Genomic DNA, 18,583 nt, shown 5'->3' with positions numbered 1-18,583 from the left:
AAGTTTTTTCCCTCTAATCTCTCTGTATCGAGGTAAAAATGCAGATGATTCACTCAACTCTTCGTTCAAGTTCACGATTCACGTCGTTGTATTTTCTGAGCTTTGTTATTTCACGAGATTGTTTAGTGCTACCTTTTTTTATCCTGATATTTTGTGGATAAATTAAGAATATTTTAAATTTCAGCCCTTTTTAATACAATGACAGATAAGAAATGCACTCATGATTTTACTGCTTGCAACATTGAAAAACGTAAACGTGTTGCATTGACGGTAACGCAAAAAGTTCAAATTCTGCAAAAGATGGAGGCAGGTGCTACTCCTTGATTTATAGCAGAATGGTATGAAATCGCGACACGATTGTGTATGATATACAGAAAAATTTAAAAAAGCTGTTGAAATTTTACAGCAACAGTGATTCTAACACCAGAATTCGAAAGCAGAAATCTTTGCATGATTTGAAATCAGCAAACCTCGATGCTGTGTACAATGAATAATATAATCAATTTATATATGTAATAATAATTTAATTAAATGTATCTAATACGCCTTATTAATTTTGCATTTTTAGTCCGAATATTATGCTTTATCTTTTCCATCCTAAAATCCGCACAACCTCTGGTCGCAAACTTTGCGGATTTCTGGACTTACTGTACAGTACAATTTGGCGCCCTCCCCAGTAAAATTGCATCCAAAACATAATTAAAACAAAAAATATATAATCTCAATAAACTGCATTTTATATCAAACAAGGAAATATTCGGCATGCGAGACGCACAGAATTCTTTAACAGCATCCAAAAACTATTTAAAATATCTAAACTAGAATCTGTATACTGCCATCACCACATAAATTGACAAAAGTAAAAATGAAAAATATTTCTGTACTGTAAGACTGTCAATGGTATTTCTATCAAAAATCCCTTTTTATTACACCCCACATACATTCCATAGTTTTGATACGAGCTCCAGTTTCCAAATCCTTAAATTTCACTTCGTAATTTACCAAGAGGTGAAAGAAGCTATTTAAATCTTCATTAACACACCAATCAATCAATGTTTTCTTTCCCAGTCATTCTAATGTCCCAGTGTACAGAAACTTCAGGTTAACCGTACCACCAGCAGGCATTTTACAGTGTAAAGGACAAAATAAGCAACATACTTCCTAACCAACATCCAGCACATAAATAAGCCCTTACAAATATTTTTCCATCAGTCAAATTCACCGCAATCACATCATAATAGGATTTCCATAACATTCAACTACTCAGGTTACCATAAATGAAACAACAACTTGGCAATAATCCAAGGGGTACCCTAAAATAAAGACTAAGCGTATAAGGTGAGTTCTGATGTTTGTGCCACTCTATTTCTGTTTATGAAAGAAGTGTCTGCTAATTAAAATGTTTTGTTAAAAACAGAAACATTGTTTAAAATTATTTTTTATTTGATAATATATTAATTATAAGGGCTTTGATGGTTTGAAGAAAGGGTAGTGAAGTAGTGTATTAGACTTGAAATTTATCAATGTAATAAAAGAAGTATAAGAAACTTTATGAGGAAAAAATAAAACCTATCTGTCTAATATTTATATTTTTAGAGCCAGTGAATAGTGTTCACCAAAATGACAGTTAAATACGTAGCCAAGCACATGTGTTGTATGTATTAGTCACCTATTGTTGGATGTGTACTCAAAATATTCCAAAAACATGAAAGTTTTACCAAATATTGAAATTGGAATTAAATAATCAGAAGATACAAAAAAAAAAAAAAAAAAAAACTGGAGAACATTAGATTAGAGATGAGAGATGCTTGAAAATAATAATTTATAATAATAAATAATAATTTGCACGATGCAAAGCAATTTGATGAGCAAGAAGAGAAATGTGGTAAGTCACCAAATATAACACCTTTTTAAGCTAAAGAAACTAATGCCAATTTTTCGATCTATGAGGCTGTTTTTTGATAGGCTTTGAAGTTCTCAATTATTTAAGTTCCTTCTTATTATGGGGCCAATCATGTTAATGGATTGTGTTAAAGCAACAACCCTACTCAGAACTTTTCGGAAAGCATTACCAAATGGCTAGCTGTACTATCCATGGGCACTAAAAACTGGTATCACATTATTACCTACCCATAAGTAAACGTTAAAAGAAATACATTCTTTTGCAAGAAGATCGAAGCACCATGAAGAAAGTGGTGGTTTTTTTATGAAATTGAATACACAGATAATAAAATAATTAAAAAATCAAGATCATAGTACCTGTTCACTGCTCACAATCACCCACTGAGTGTTCAAATTAGTAGTTGGTTGAACTGCCCCTGGTGGCAATGCATGCTTGAATTCATCGAGGCAAGGAGTGTTAGAGGTTCGTAATGTCATCCTGCTACGCATTCTGCCGGGCATTCATCAGTTGCCTGTCCAGATCTGCAATATTTTGTGGTGCTCAAATCTGGCAACCTACCATGCCCCTCGACATGCTTAATTGGTAAAAGGTCTGGTCTGGCCAAGGAAGAGCATCAATCGCACGGAGACAGTCCAGAGATATGCGAGCAGTATGTGGCCTGGCATTATCTTGTTGGAAAATGTCCCCAAGATGGCATGCCATGAAGGGTAATGCAACCAGACGCAGGATGGTATCAACATATCCTTGAGCTGTTAAAGATGTACGAAAGATGACCTGCTGTCATAAGAAATAGCTTCCCACACCATAATACCAGGGGTTATGGCTGTATGCCTTTGGAAAACAAAGGCTGATTGGGACCGCTGGCCCCGTCCTCTCCAGATATGAACACAGTGGTCATCTGCTCCAAGAGTGAAGCGGGAATCATCGCTGAACACTTTACGATGCCAGTCTGATGGCAGCCATAGTGTTCGGCTGCGACACCACTCCAGACGACTCCGCCAATGTTGTGGGATCAAAGGCAAATGTCTTAAAGGCCTCTGTGAGCGTAAGCTTGCCTCAGATAAGCACTGTGAGAAGGTGCACAGTACCACTGAAAGTATAGACGTGGCTGTAGTGCATTGAATAGTCGACAGTGATATCGTTGGGATGGTTTGGGCTTGGTGAATGATCATCCTATCTTGCATCGCATTTGTACTCCTTGTCCTCAGAGCCTTCATTTTGTCAGCAATTTCCTTGTAGCAACCATTGATTCCAACATCTGTGCATAGCAGTGTCTGTACGCTGCAGCTAGCGGCCTATTGCTGGGTATGACCACCCAGCTTCACGCAACCCTACATGCAACCACATTCAAAGTCATTATTTGTCTGTAAGGTCCTCAATATCGTCATAATGGCATCTTTAGTTTGCTTCACTATGGAATTACAATGGTAACAACAAAAAAAGGATAAATTTCATTGGTTTTATACTTTGCGAATTATGCACTAGAAATGTGCGCTATGATCGCAATTCCTGTTCCTTGAAACTTTGATCATTTGCATGTTCGATCAAGATGTTTTTGCATACCAAATTTCGTCACAATTGCAAAAGTGCAATTCTTGGTGCTTCGATTTTTTTGAGTATTTTCATGAATATTGTTAAACTGTTTGAATGGCTGACATATGTGAAAATCAGTTCTTTAGGAAAAAGCTATGAGGGGCATAAATTTAAGTAAATTATTTTAATGTTGATTGTAAAATGCCCTTTGTAGCTGGCCAAGACATTGGTTCCTGCAAAATATATTTCAGCTAGGAACTCAACAATGGTAGCAGAAAGAGGAGCTCATTTTTGATGAAAATATTCTCGTCAGATATGGTAACCTCATAATAATTATAATACACAATCAGAAGAGCTCAGAAATGAGTTGGGATTTTAAATCCGAACATTACTTATAAGGCCTTTGATGTCTTTTTAGGTAATTGGAGTCGTAATAATAATGAAGTTCTCTCATTTTTTGTCATATTTTCAGCAATATGCAATATAAAATAATATTTAATTGTTTTAATTAACCTTTAATATATAAAGAGTACTTCAACGTTCGATCTTATAACTTTTTTTTTTTAGACTAAAGTCTGCATCGTGATTTCCATGACAGAAGAGCTTTTTGTAAAATTTCCATTCCTCTTACACTACCTTCCAGAGTCCTTCAGTCTTGGTGAATGTGCACTTAGAACGAGCTCTTTACAAGAGACAAAGCCACGGTAGTCTGTAGATGAAATGTCGGGACTTTGCTGGAATACATCGAAAAGTTATATATGCAATACCTGTATCAGACTTCAATTTTTCAAGGAATGCAGTGACACTTTTCAAAGTATGATTTTTTGCTTTCTCCTAATGAAAATTCACTCTTTGAAATATATTAGGATAAAGGAAAAGATTTCTTCTGTAAATATCAGATGAAAAACTTTCTCTAGATAGTATGTTGAGTTGATTTTAACATTCCCCCCCCCCTACACACACACACACACTCTTCTTATTTTTAACTTTCCATTGTAATCCTATGACAATCATCAATCCATTACTGAAACTTTCTTTACAGTGAGAGAAATGGGTTTTGTAATTTTTTTTTCCTCTTTGTTATCAATAATATATGCACCTTGGTTTTTTTTTTTTTTTTTTTTATTATTATTATTATTTTATTTTTATTTTGGTTGTTTAGGTAAAACTGTGCTTCATCAGGAGTCACAATGCATTTTCATTTATCTCCTGCTAAATAGTTTTCATACAGAAGTTTACAAAGTATGCTGCATTAAGCCACATGCCTTGGCAAAAGCTGATGAATATTACATATTTTAGTTAAGTTGAAATCTTGTTTTATTATTTTACATATTGCTCCTGTAGATATATTTAAAGACTTTGCAATTAATGTCTGTGTAGGTGCATTTATCTCTTGTTACTAATGACTTTATTTTAGAAACTTTAGAAAAAGTGCATGTCTTTTTTCGGGTATTTTTTCCATTCCATTTAATAATATTGCTTATCTTTCACTTTGAAATTTTAAAACCAGGCATTTCACAATGTTTTTGAATTATGGTATAGAAATATTTCTTTTCAAGAAGCACAAAAACATAGCCTTCAAATCCACAGCTTGTTTATATGCGACATTTTGAAAGAAGAATAAATTTAAAACTAGGAGACGATATTTCTCATTTCAAATAAAAAGTTGTCAAAAATTTTTATTCCAAAACATTTGTATTTTTTTAATTCTTTATAAAAATCTTTATAAAAAATGTGTAAACACCCTTTATAGTAATTCCATGAAAAATTTAAACGAAGAAAGCCCTCCTGTTACAAACTGTTTTACCATGATTAAAGATACTATTTCGATTTTTAAAGAACTTAAAGAAAGCCAGATCTTCCGCTGAAATGCTGACAATCATCTTTAAAGCTGTTGAAATATTTTTGAACTAGACTGTTCAAGATTAAATGAAGATTGTCTCCAGTTTGGCAGCAAAATAAAAAATTATTTATTTTAACTATCAGTTGGTCTCAGAGAGATAACCACTTCTCGGGTTGCAAGATGTTTTCCTCATCGCTGTGAGCACTTCTTGCTGTAATGTTTTACTTAAAGTCACCTTTTCAGTGTAGTTTTTTCACATATTGGTAAAATGCATTCATATGCTATAAGCCAACTGCACAATGGACTCCAAGTAGTTACAAATAGATGAACAATGAATATGCAGGTACAGAATATAGTAAAAAAGGCTCCTTTCTAGCTCTCTCTTTTTCTTTCCCTTAGCCTACGATTGGTATGGTTCATATGATGTCTTCATTGGCTTCATCTTACCTTCAAAATTCAACACTTTTCTAAACTAATGACTTCAGTCATTCTAACTGTAAACTGCTTATAAGATACTGCTGCTGCTTTATATCTTGTTTCCTTTTGTAAATAAAACTACCTAGAACTCACCATGAGGAGGTGACTGCATATTGAATATTAAGTCTTGTCTCTACAAGCATCAAAATAAGCACCAAACACAGTAATAAAGACTGTTTTTAATTTTTGCAACAAGATAGATCACTTCCAACTTTTGCTTTTTCTTTCCTGATCTTCTTGTAATTGATAAATTTTAATTAGCCTTTTTAGACACAATACCTATATCCTCTAATGCCAGTTCTTCAGTTAACCAGGTCTCATATACTGCAGCTAAATCTTTTAACTTCCTTCTCATTTGAGAAGTTGGAAAGTTGACGATTGTTATAAGTTTTGTTTTCTGTCAGGAATATGATAACTCTCTTCATTTCATCTGAATTACATGAGGATGGGGGGGAAAATGGATGATTTGTTCAGAAGAAGTAGAAGGAAAAGGCAAGAATCCACTCATGTAGTTGTACTTTCTTACAAATGAGCTACCTGAATTCTTTCAATCTTGACCTTACTCTGCAACTTCTCTTAAAATATTTTTGTAGTTTACCAGTCGTTTGTACCAACAACAATTTTCCTTAATTTTTTTTTTAATTGCTTAAAAACATTCTTTAGGTTGCAGGCACCTTTCATGATATTTGGTGTGAAATTCTCTCATTTTATGTAATATTTGTTGATCTGAAACAATAAGAATAGAATTCTTTTCACATTAAAGCTTTGAGTTCTGTTATTTATGTTAAGCAGATAACAGCCAAAACGGGTTTTTCTTTAAATCTAATTAAGAGATCTTGTCAATAAAACGAATGACATTTTGTTAACAAACGCAGTGGTCAAATGGTGAAGTAGCTGATAGTTCGACCCACTGCTGAATCCCATTGGCTGCATAGGCATTCTTGTGGTTTTTCCCATTTGTAATATGCATATGATACAGTTACCCTTAGAAAGTCCTCTACAAAGACATCCCTTCCCTTAGACAAATGTCCCTCCAGTGCTTTTCCATAATCAAATAAACGAAACAATTTTTTTATGTTCACATAGATCAGTAGCACACTTTCATGAAACAATTTTGTACTCCAACGTAGACATAAAATAACAAATCTTGTCGAAGTCATTTATTTAGACTACAGATTAAAACTGTCTTTCAGTGTAAGGGAAAAAAATGTGATTAAAATCAGCAATTTTAATGCTGTGGCACAAAACAAATGAAACTCGGGGACAGTACACCAAAATTTCACCATTAGTTGTATAGGTATAGTCCCACTGCACTATTTGTGCAATTCTGCTCCAGTTTTGAGGGAGAACATCCTGGATGGCTATTCCAAAGTCTGATCCTATTTGCTTTACAACCAACCTTTCAAGAGGATTTCCGGCTCGCTTTGTATTTTGAATGCCCCTTTGCCACACAGCCACTATATGCTTAAAACGACCATAACCTTCTCCAGGATTCGAGTCCGCACCCGTTGAAAGGGCAGTAAACATTTTAACCCCTAAAGCAGGCAGTTATAAATGAAATACATTAAGAACAAGCTTGTTGGTAACCAGTCTGACTGAAGTGCACCAGTGCTGCTGGCCCCATGACCTGATGGCAAGCACAATACAGTAGCCTTTGACCCCTAATGTCTTTTGAAAAGTTTAATATTTTGTGTAGCCATTATTTGCACATACCTCTACAGAATATTAATATAACAACTTTGAAATAGATTTCAGCAGGCAAAGATTAAATCTAATTTGACAAAAATTTTGCACATTAAACATTGCAATATAAAAGCCAACTTTTTCATGTATACGTAATGTAAATTTTCAAGAAAACTTATTAATGGTTTTTAAACCATTGGTGGTACCATACTTAAAAGGTATTTAAAACCACTTCTTATGGAGTAAAAAAAAATGGAATTATTTCACTTCATTCCACAGTATGCATGTTTGAAGTAGTCATGTATACATAACTCCTGCACATTACGTTTTGAGCACAGAATTCAATTTAATTACTTTGTCAGTTATTTTTATGTCATTTGTCTTTGTTATTTAAAAGTTAACAGCATAAATATACTGTTAAGGATTTATTTAAAATAAATTTTTAACCTCTAAAAATTTGTATTATCTATCTTTTGTCTATTTATTTTTGTTTTTTCTGTACTGAAACAGGTGTTTTTCGTATTACGGGCCCTATATATTTGACTGTTGGTTAATTCCACGTTGTAGTACCGTACGCTTGATCTCCTCAGGTTATGTGAATTTTTTAATGCTGTCCTGTCTGTGATTAGACTTTCGCTGTAGCATCCACATCTGTGACCTCGCTCGCCCTATCTCAATCATTGTTTTCGAAGATCTTCCATATTTCTCTGATCTGATCGCTTGTGATATTTTTCTCTCTCAAAAAATTTTAATTCAGTTATTGGGGGACCATTTACGAAATGTGAAAAGCATCATGGCTGAAGTAACGAAGTAATTGGAGGGCATGGGCTTGCAGCATTTTTTTCAACAATGGCGAAAATATTTACAAAAGTATTAAGAGAAGTCTTTCGATGATAGCCTTGTTTATGTAAACGAATAGTTTTCTATGAACTTTCTGGATGGACTGTGAACTTAAGGAGTTTGTAAGAGGAAAGTTTTTGGAGCCCATATAGTTAGTAATTCTGAGATCAAAGTAACAAGTGTACTCAGCATATCGCGAAATACTAAGGTTAACACCATAGTTTGGTTCTGCAGAAACATCCTCCGACAAATATCAGAGTATGTAATCCAGCAAATGCTAAGAAGGTGTTCGGTCACAAAGGCAACACCTTCATTTTCTAATGCTTTGCTTTTAAATAGAACATTAGTGCGGAATGAAGGATTTTTGCATCTCAGGCAGACGCCTTAACAAATGAACTTACAACAATCGATAATATTAATTACTATTTTCATACATATGACTCGCGTGCGAAATACAACGTCCTCATCCTTCAAGAAGTATGCAGAGTAACTTTTACTTTCACTTTTTTCAAAATTCTTGTTTTCCCCCTGCAGGCTGAAAGACTGTATTATATGCAACTTTCACGTTGTTTTCTTAAGAGATAAGGAAATACTCGTCAGTGTTGGGGAGCAAAAAAAAAAAAAAAAAAAAAAAAATTTTTGATAGAGTTTAGCCATTGATAGTATAATTTTGAAATCCCAGTTTTACAGTAAAGAGTAGCATTCCTTTGAATGTTTGACTTTTATTTTTGTTGATTAAATTTTATCCTTGAGTATTCGTTTTGGAAGTAGAATTTTATTTCCGAACCAGGAAAGAAAATATGTCCAATCAAATTGTACAGTGCAAAATTGGGCCATCAATTTTGAATGCTGATTTATCTGAAATTTACGCAGAATCTCAGCGTTTACTAGACTCTGGAGCTGATTATTTGCATTTGGATGTAATGGATGGACATTTTGTTCCAAACTTAACGTTTGGTCATCCTGTTGTGAAATGTTTAAAGAAAAAGTTACCTGAAGCATTTTTTGATATGCATATGATGGTTGCTGAACCTGAAAAAGTAAGTGAGGTTCTGTTCTGTTATCAGGACCGTGTTTAGAAATGGATGTGTGCATGTATATGTACGTGCATGTGTAATTACGTGTACTCACATACATACATACATACATACATACATTTCGGAATCCGTTTCTGATAGCAGAAGAGATAAGTGATCCTAAATCTAATCTTCCAATACAACCTTCTTGGCTATTAAAAGAACATGCACTTTCATAATGGCTTTTAGATAAGTAATTTCTACCTAATATATATATATATTACTGGCAATGTATGAAACCCTGACATTCCGTAGAATGCCTGGCGTTTTAAGGCAAAATATGAAATATGAGAATTATTGTATACTTTATCTAGGCATTGTATGTAATACCTAGGCATTTTATAGATTGCCAAATGCACTTAAGGCAAAGTATTACAAAAGGTCATGTTAAGCCGTTATTTAAAATAACGTTCATTCCTGAAAAATACAAGTGTTAGTTTGAAAAAATAAAGAAAGACTGTCAATAAAATAGGAGTTAAATTCAGAAAAATCATAGGTTTCACAAATAATGCCCTTTTTAATACCATTTTGTGTTTTTTGGCAGGGCTTACGAAGGTGGATGTACAGTTCAATATCATTCCATGTTAACATTTCTGTACTTGGTTTAAAGTTCCTTAAAATTTTGTCGGCTCTAGTGTAGAATTGGGTGCCCTTTTGATTAGCGACAATTTTTTTGTAAAATTTTGGCTATGAAATCTCATTTCTGGTTACCATGATAGTTTAGCTTTGCTTTAGCCTTCTGATTTTTTAAAAATAAAAATAGATTGATGTGTACATGGACAAATTTAAAGCAGTGTGCAATGCCTAGTTTGTGCAATTCTGGGATGTTTTTGTAAGTGAAAACAAATCGATGTGTACATGGACACAGAGTTTATGCAATTCTTTGACTTCTTATTTTGTTTTTGTGTAGCGGCCATATTGAAATTGTATCTTCCTGGCGATGATCTTGGAGCCAAAAAACAAGGGGCACCCAATTGTAAACTTGCTATTCTGTCACATCTGTATCTAACAGCCAAATTAATTTATGAAGTTACGTGAAATAACTGATGCCTTCTTCAACAGGATAAATGAGTTTACTTTTATTTCCCGAAAACATCACATCATAGTGATTCAGCAACTGATAGTCCTATGGTTCCTTCTTAGTAGTCATGTTGGCTTTTTTACATCATTTAGCTTAAGCAAAATTTTTCTCCATAACAGTTATGGTAGCTTGGACTCAAACTAATTTTCCCACGTTCCTAAAATAGCATCTTGCACGTTATATTTGTCAACCATGCTTATCAAATAACACCCTCTGTTCTTGAAAGTACAACAACCCTTGTAAGATTCCTTTGCAGCGAGTGTCGAACAACACTGCCAATTGCTGTCCACTTAAATTTAGTGCAAGTTAAATTTAATTCATTTCATTCAGTTGATTAACTATGAGAAGCCAAATGCAAACATGTTGGGGAATTGGCTTGCGCAAGAATATCAAAATCTTTACTTAAATATTTAAGTTTTATATTATTATATATTTTTTATTGCTTTTAAGGTGGTCTCGGAAGATATTTCTGATTTGGTTGTAAAATTGTAACAAATCCCACCAGTTTGTACTTTTCCTAAGAAAAAATATGTGTTTTGTAATATATTAAAAAGTTTGATCTTTAGATTATGGTAATTTGGCGACCAACTCTCCTACAGCAACCCTCTATTTTTTTTTTTTTTTTTTTTTCCCGCCGCCATTTTGTCTTCACGAAGTAAAGACATGTTTCTTTTCTTTTTATCTACTCAACACTTCTTCCAACAATCTACTAGCCGAATTACACTTATGCTAGAAATTTTATCTAACAAAACTGCTTAATCATGACAAATATTCACTGCAAAATTGGGAAAAAGTGCACAATACCATACCCTTACGCGTTTTTCAAAATAACACATAGACATAAACCATGTACACGTCGACTTATTTTTACTTAAAAAAAATCCCAGAATTACACAAAAATGGCATTGCGCACATTCTTCACTATATCCATGTACACTGCGTTTTTCTCATAAATTTGAAAAATTTCACGAAAATACATGACAATTTTCTCAATCTTTAAACCCGGTAAAAAGAACATATATGAAATTACCTGATCGCGAAAAAGTATATACCCTTTCCAAATATGAACATTTCCACATATAAAATAAATAAAATATCCAAAAACTTTTACCTCTAAATCATCTATTATATTATAAACGTCACCAACGAATTCACACCGCAAGCATTACAAATACTTATTGTCAAATATTTAAATTATTTCCATGCACGTTTACTTCAACTAAAACGTATACCAAATTCCTACAAACATAAAATTCACAAAATAACTATCATTTAATTAAAATATCACTAAACCATGTACATGTCGACTTATTTTTACTTAAAAAAACAATCCCAGAATTGCACAAAAATCGCATTGCGCACACTCCTCACCATATCCATGTACACTCCTTTTTTCTCATAAATTAGAAAAATTTCACGAAAATGCATGACAATTTTCTGAATCTTTAAACCTGTTAAAAAGAACATATATGAAATTACCTAATAACAAAAAAGTATATACCTTTTCCAAATATGAACATTTCCACGTATAAAATAAATAAAATATCCAAAAACTTTTACTTCTAAATTATCTATTATATTATAAACGTCACCAATGAATTCATACCGCAAACATTACAAATACTTAATGTCAAATATTTAAATTATATCCATGCATGTTTACTTCAACTAAAACATATACGAAATTCCTACAAACATAAAATTCACAAAATAACTATCATTTAATTAAAATATAATTAAATTCAAAAACAATACTTAAAATATAAATAAGCACATACATTAAATTAATAAAAATTAGCTTACAATCCTAATTACTTTAAACTAAATCATTGCTAATAACAATTTTCCCAATAATACCAAATTACTTTACTTCCACCTTACATTTAGAACAATGCATAAAAATAATATCCTCAAATAATTAAAAATACTAACTTACCTAATCTTCTTCAGAATCTTGATTACGTGTCCGATAAACTTTTCTTATTTATCCCCTAAATAAAAAGCAAGCGTATGTGCGCCTGTTTCAGGATCTTTAAAATCATACGGTTGATCTTTACATTATGGTAACTTGGTGTTTTTTTGGCGACTAACTCTCCTACAGCAACCCTCTATTTTTTTTTCCCGTCGCCATTTTGTCTTCATGAAGTAAAGACATGTTTCTTTTCTTTTTATCTACTGAACACTTCTTCCAACAATCTACTAGCCGAATTACACTTATGCTAGAAATTTTATCTAACAAAACTGCTTAATCATGACAAATATTCACTGCAAAATTGGGAAAAAGTGCACAATACCATACTCCTTACGCGTTTTTCAAAATAACACATACACATAAACCATGTACACGCCGACTTATTTTTACTTAAAAAAACATCCCAGAATTGCACAAAAATGGCATTGCGCACACTCTTCACTATATCCATGTACACTGCTTTTTTCTCATAAATTAGAAAAATTTCACGAAAATACATGACAATTTTCTCAATCTTTAAACCCGGTAAAAAGAACATATATGAAATTACCTGATCGCGAAAAAGTATTTACCCTTTCCAAATATGAACATTTCCACATATAAAATAAATAAAATATCCAAAAACTTTTACCTCTAAATCATCTATTACATTATACACATCACCAACGAATTCATACCGCAACCATTACAAATACTTAGTGTCAGATATTTAAATTATTTCCATGCACGTTTACTTCAACTAAAACGTATACCAAATTCCTACAAACATAAAATTCACAAAATAACTATCATTTAATTAAAATATAATTAAATTCAAAAACACTACTTAAAATATAAATGAGCACATACATTAAATTAATACATACATAAATACCCATTTCGAATTCACTTTATTTACGGCCATGGGATCCAAAAATTCACGAACACTGTTTCACACAACACAGAATAAAGCCAAATACAAAACTTCCAGATTTTTTCCCGATTTCCCCCCTTTTCCGATTAAAGAACCGTGATTCGTCCATTAATATCACATGACATATCCCATGATCTCTCATTTCCCTCACACAAAATAATGCGTAATCGGAACTGAGTACTGCTCACATTATTACCAAAGTCCCAGGTAGTAACCTTTATCGTCGCCAAACTACCAGTTACCATATTGTAAAGATCAACCAATCATACTTATAGTTCACAGCAAGGTACCAGGTAAAATAAATAACTTAATAAAACATCTTTACTTCTATCTCGCACAACCTTAAAGAAACACTTATTACTACCCCTTTCAATCCCACTAAATACCCATTTCGAATTCACTTTAGTTAGGGCCATGTGATCCAAAAATTAACGAACACTGTTTCACACAACACAGAATAAAGCCAAATACAAAATTTCCAGATTTTTTCCTGATTTCCCTCCTTTTCCGATTAAAGAACCATAATTCGTCCATTAATATCACATGACATATACCATAATCTCTCATTTTCTCACACAAAGTAATGCATAATCGGAACTGAGTACTGCTCACATTATTACCAAAGTCCCAGGTAGTAACCTTTATTGCCTCCAAAATGTCGCCAAACTACCAGTTACCATATTCTAAAGATCAGCCATTAAAACATATATAGTCAAAAGTCTTTAATCTGGAATGATCTATAATCCGGACCTCAAAGCTACAAACTTTCTGCGCATAATACCTTTACTCATGCGCATATGCATTTAATGTATAACGAACGGTATAAGCTAGTCTAAAATTATCTATTTCAGTTAATGTTGCAGATTGCATTGTTCCTTAATCTTCTAATTGGATCCCGCTTATTATTTTTTGCAGACTGTTAGAGCAATTTTATAAAAGTAAGCTTGAACTTTCGATTATGTCAAAAAGAATTTCCAATTCTGGAGCTACTAAAGGATCTACAAAGCGAAAGCATGTTTCGATGTCCATCAAACAAAAAGTGGAATTGCTGAAAAAAAATGGATAAAAGCATATCCTTTGTTTCTCTAACCATTCAGAAATCTGTTTATCAATTTCACGTTGCGGCGCGCAATGAACTGGAAGTTGATCTGTCAGCACTATCCTTATCTTCAGGGCAGATGTTTTTATCTTCTTTGGCTTATAATTCCTTACTAAATGTAGTATTTCATCTCGATGTACTCCGTCTTTGATATGATTTAAATCAAATTCCTTGTCATTATAAATATCACGAATACACATCATATAGTTTTTTGGTTGCAATTTTCTAATTTCGACTATGCGTAATGTATGCTTTACGCATGTGCGCGTTGAAAGAAATGTTTAATAAAGTAAAAAAATAAATATTAAGCGCTTTTTTTTTTTTTTTTTTTGGTAAATTTTGATATTCTTTAGTTCATAATTGCTCTTTATTTCATAAATTACGGTTTCATATTTTTAATTTTATAATTTCTGCATGCCATCTTACCAGATTTAAATTGATGATCTATAATCCGGAAAAACCGATAATCCAGAATCGCCAAAGTCCCGACGAGTCTGAATTAAAGACTTTTGACTGTATTCTTCTTAAAGATCTTTATCGGTAATCTTTTTTTTTTTTTTTTTTTCATGCTTTATACAAAGTGCTTCCTTCCACATATGATTTGGTAAAACTGTGCATGTGGAGATTCTTAACCTTTTTTTTTTTTTTTTTTTTTTTTTTTTCTAATTTTATTTTACATTATCTTCCTTACATTTTTATTTATAATTTAAAGATTACAACATAATCATAATGCAAATAATTACTCATAAATAACTTACAGATAAATTGAGGCTAAAAATATTGGCGAAAGTTTTGAGAAAAAAATGGTTTATTAGATTTATATCTTCTGTGTTTTGCATTATTATTATTTTTTAATTTTACTGATAGAAGGAAGTTGTGCTGAATTAAATACACACTGTAGTGTACAAGGTCATAATACATGATTATTATTCTGAAAAAGAAGTAATCTGCTTAGTAAAATAAATCAGTAATCATTTTCATAGCATAAAAATTTTTATGTTTAACAGGTTGCAAGGATGCATGTGTCTGCACACTAGAGATGAGCAGTCTACTCTGGAACCAATTCACTAGAGTAGAGAAAAGGGTACCCCTTGTATTATCGCGAAGTTGTTGTTTTATTTATTGCCAAGTTGTTCTTTCATTTATGGTAGCCTGAGTAGTTGAATGTTATGGAAACCCTATTATAACATAATTGGTTGCATGGTTGCGGTAAATTTGTAAGAACTTGTTTGTGTGTGTAGGTTAGGAAGTACATTGCTTGTTTTATGGTTTAGACGGTAAAATAGCTGAATGTGGTAAGATTAATTTGAAGTTTCTGTACGATTTTGAAAGAAAGGGGAAAAGAGCATTACTTGACTGGTGTGTAAATGAAGGTTTACTTAGTAGCCATTATTAAGGGTTCTGTTTGTAGGAAGGAAATGCATATGGTTGAACGTCAGATGATTTAAAATGTAGTTTATTGAGATTATATATTTTTTTATTGGCTGTTCATTTGACTTTTTAAGTGAATATAGTTCGATGTATACATGGACAGAGTCAAGGGAGTGCGCAATGCCTAGTTTGTGCAATTCTCTTATTTATTATTTTTTTTTTTTAAGTGAAAATAGGTCGATGTGTACATGGTTAAAGTCAAGGGAGTGTGCAATTCTCTGATGTTTTTTAAGTGGAAATAGGTCATTGTGTACATGGATACTGAGTTTGTGGAATTCTTTGTCTTGTTATTTTGGCTTTATGTTTGATGAAAAGAAAGTATAATAAATAATGATTCACCAGGTTGGCATCAAATCAACAATGTATGTTTGTGGAATGTTTTGATTTGGGATGTGTGCCAAGCAGATATGCAGCAACTGAGCAAATTATTGATTGTAAAAATTTATGCTAAATTGATTTTTGCTTCAATAACAAGGTATTTTCTTTAGTGTTGAAGTGAAATTAAGATTCGGGACACCCCCATATATTTTATTATGCATGAAGAGGGGAATCAAATGAGCATGCATAAAGCCTATGAGTAAAACTTTGTTGGTGGTTTTGAGGTTCGGATTTTAGATCATTCCAGATTTTGGACTTTGTACTGTATTTTGTTTTTTTATTTGAAAACATACAAACTCCCCGTGCTTCACAGATATACAACATGGGGTTTACAGAAGTAAGGGTACTTTTCCATTTTGCCGGCGCAAACGATAATGATACAACTGATGCCAAACGGAATATCTTCGCTGGTAACCTTTTACGCTTGTCATTTTCAAAACAAGTTGCAGCCATTTCTTATCAGATTGATTCTTTCTTTCAATGCTGGCATACAATTACATTTTTACCAGATAGTTCAATTTTATGCCCCAAGGCCATTCACGGTAATTAAGTCAATTAGGATGCAATCACACCACTCACCTGAAGGCTAAAATATAAAAAAGGCAAAGTCTAGGGTTAAATTCATCCATTCTAATGAGAATGCACTAGCAAAGTAAAGCACTGCAGTTTTACATAATTTCTGAGTAAGCTATTCGTACGAATTGAAATAATTCTTGCATTTAAACTTGTATTCCAAATTAAGAATTAACTTGAAATTACTGTAGACAATTACTGAGAGAATTAGATTTTTGTAGCGTAGTTTACGTGAGATGAGATCACGTGGGGTCATGTGATATGAATCGGCGAATCAGGATGTTCTACCATGAAAGCATAGTAAATTCTTAAATTAATGTCTTTTTACAAATTTATTGTCTTTATTTAATGGCTTTCTACAAAATTTTAAACGATATTATATAATGTTTATGCCTTCAAAATAAAAATTTCTTAAAACTAAAATTTGTTAACATTTTTTATGTGTATACTGTGTGTTGTCGCCAATAAAGTTTGCTTGGCGAGACTTGCGCTTGCGAAACGGAAAAGTACCGAAGTAAGTTAACTAAAACATTAGAAGCTGCATGCATAAATAAAACGAACAAAAGCAGAGAACAGCAGTGTGGACTTCACAAAAACAGATATAAGTTCACTGGCCAAGTCACTCCAAACATTTTCAAATCAATCTGCAAGCATAATCTAGGGTCATCAAATGTAGGGCCACATCCTGAAGTATTCTTTTTGAACATTCACATAAATTGTTTGATCTTAGATTGAAACAAAACAGGTAACTTGCAAATTTACTGTGACTAGATAAAAAGTGAGATATAAAATTAATAGAGAGGAAAGACTCAGAATGCAGTCTGTGGTAAACAGAAGGAAAGAACTTTTTGGTAACCTCAGCATTACAAGATGAAATATATTCCTCATTTCACTTAGCTAAAAGTTTCTTATAATGAAAGGACTTCCAACAGCTCTTTGGAATGCTAATGTTGACATCATGGGTGAATTTAAGGCATTTTTAGCTAATAAATTTTTTTAATAAATTTAATAAATTTTAGCTAATAAATCAGCTCTTTCATTTCCATAGAAATCGTGATAAGTATGCACATAAGCAAAGCGGATATCAATTCCTCTATTTCTAAGCAAACTGACAGTTAATAAGTTTCAATAACTAATTTGCTGCAGCTGGTAATACTTTTCAGAAGGTGAAGAGAAGAAAGAGAATCGGAACAAATGCCCCATTATCCTTGATTCATTTGACAGCAAGATAAATACACAGAAGTTCTGCTTAAAAAACTGTGCATTATTAAAAACAAAACATTAAATAAACAGATGCATCTCAGCGAAACTGATCACTCCTGTTGTAAGAGCTGTCTCTGTTATTCCACATAAACTAAATTAGATCCTACAATAAACCTGGTGAATTCTCACACAAGCGTGAATAAATACCAGCTCAGAAGAAGGGTGAAAGTAACCCTTTATTAAATTCAAATAATTAACAGAAAGGCACAATCTTCGTGCTTTACAATAGCACCGTCAACTTGCGGTGAAACTGAAATGTAGAATAATTCAAGTCAGAATCTAAAATAAAGTAGTGCTGGATTAGCACATTAAATTATGCCTAACAGGTTGACTCAGAAAATGTAACAGGCATGATGACAATCCGGAATGGTGAAAAAAAGAGGCTTACTAGCGTAATAACAGCGAAATAGCAATGAAACGTGTGCTGGGTAGTAAAAACACACTCTGAATAAACTCGGAGAATCACCTGTTTAAATACTCACTTCACTTAACTTTATATCTTGGCCAGAAAATGTGAG

At 32.7% G+C, this 18,583-nt stretch overlaps 1 protein-coding gene across 1 annotated transcript in view; it reads left to right on the top strand.

The window, feature by feature from the left end:
• Nucleotides 1-8,855: 8,855 nt before the first annotated feature.
• The window catches only part of Rpe (ribulose-phosphate 3-epimerase), a 54,592-nt gene continuing 44,864 nt past the window's right edge, over nt 8,856-18,583 (top strand). Inside the window, exon 1 of the mRNA XM_085812836.1 lies at nt 8,856-9,319. Within this exon, the coding sequence (XP_085668962.1) occupies nt 9,080-9,319 (240 nt within the window). The 5' untranslated portion in view covers nt 8,856-9,079. The remainder of the gene's footprint in view (nt 9,320-18,583) is intronic.

This window comes from Stegodyphus dumicola, chromosome 3 (assembly GCF_044657685.1).
Source record: "Stegodyphus dumicola isolate Sdum_Otavi_A_Nest chromosome 3, ASM4465768v1".
Classification (NCBI taxonomy): Eukaryota; Metazoa; Arthropoda; class Arachnida; order Araneae; family Eresidae; genus Stegodyphus; species Stegodyphus dumicola.
This window is presented reverse-complemented; position numbering and strand designations above follow the sequence as displayed.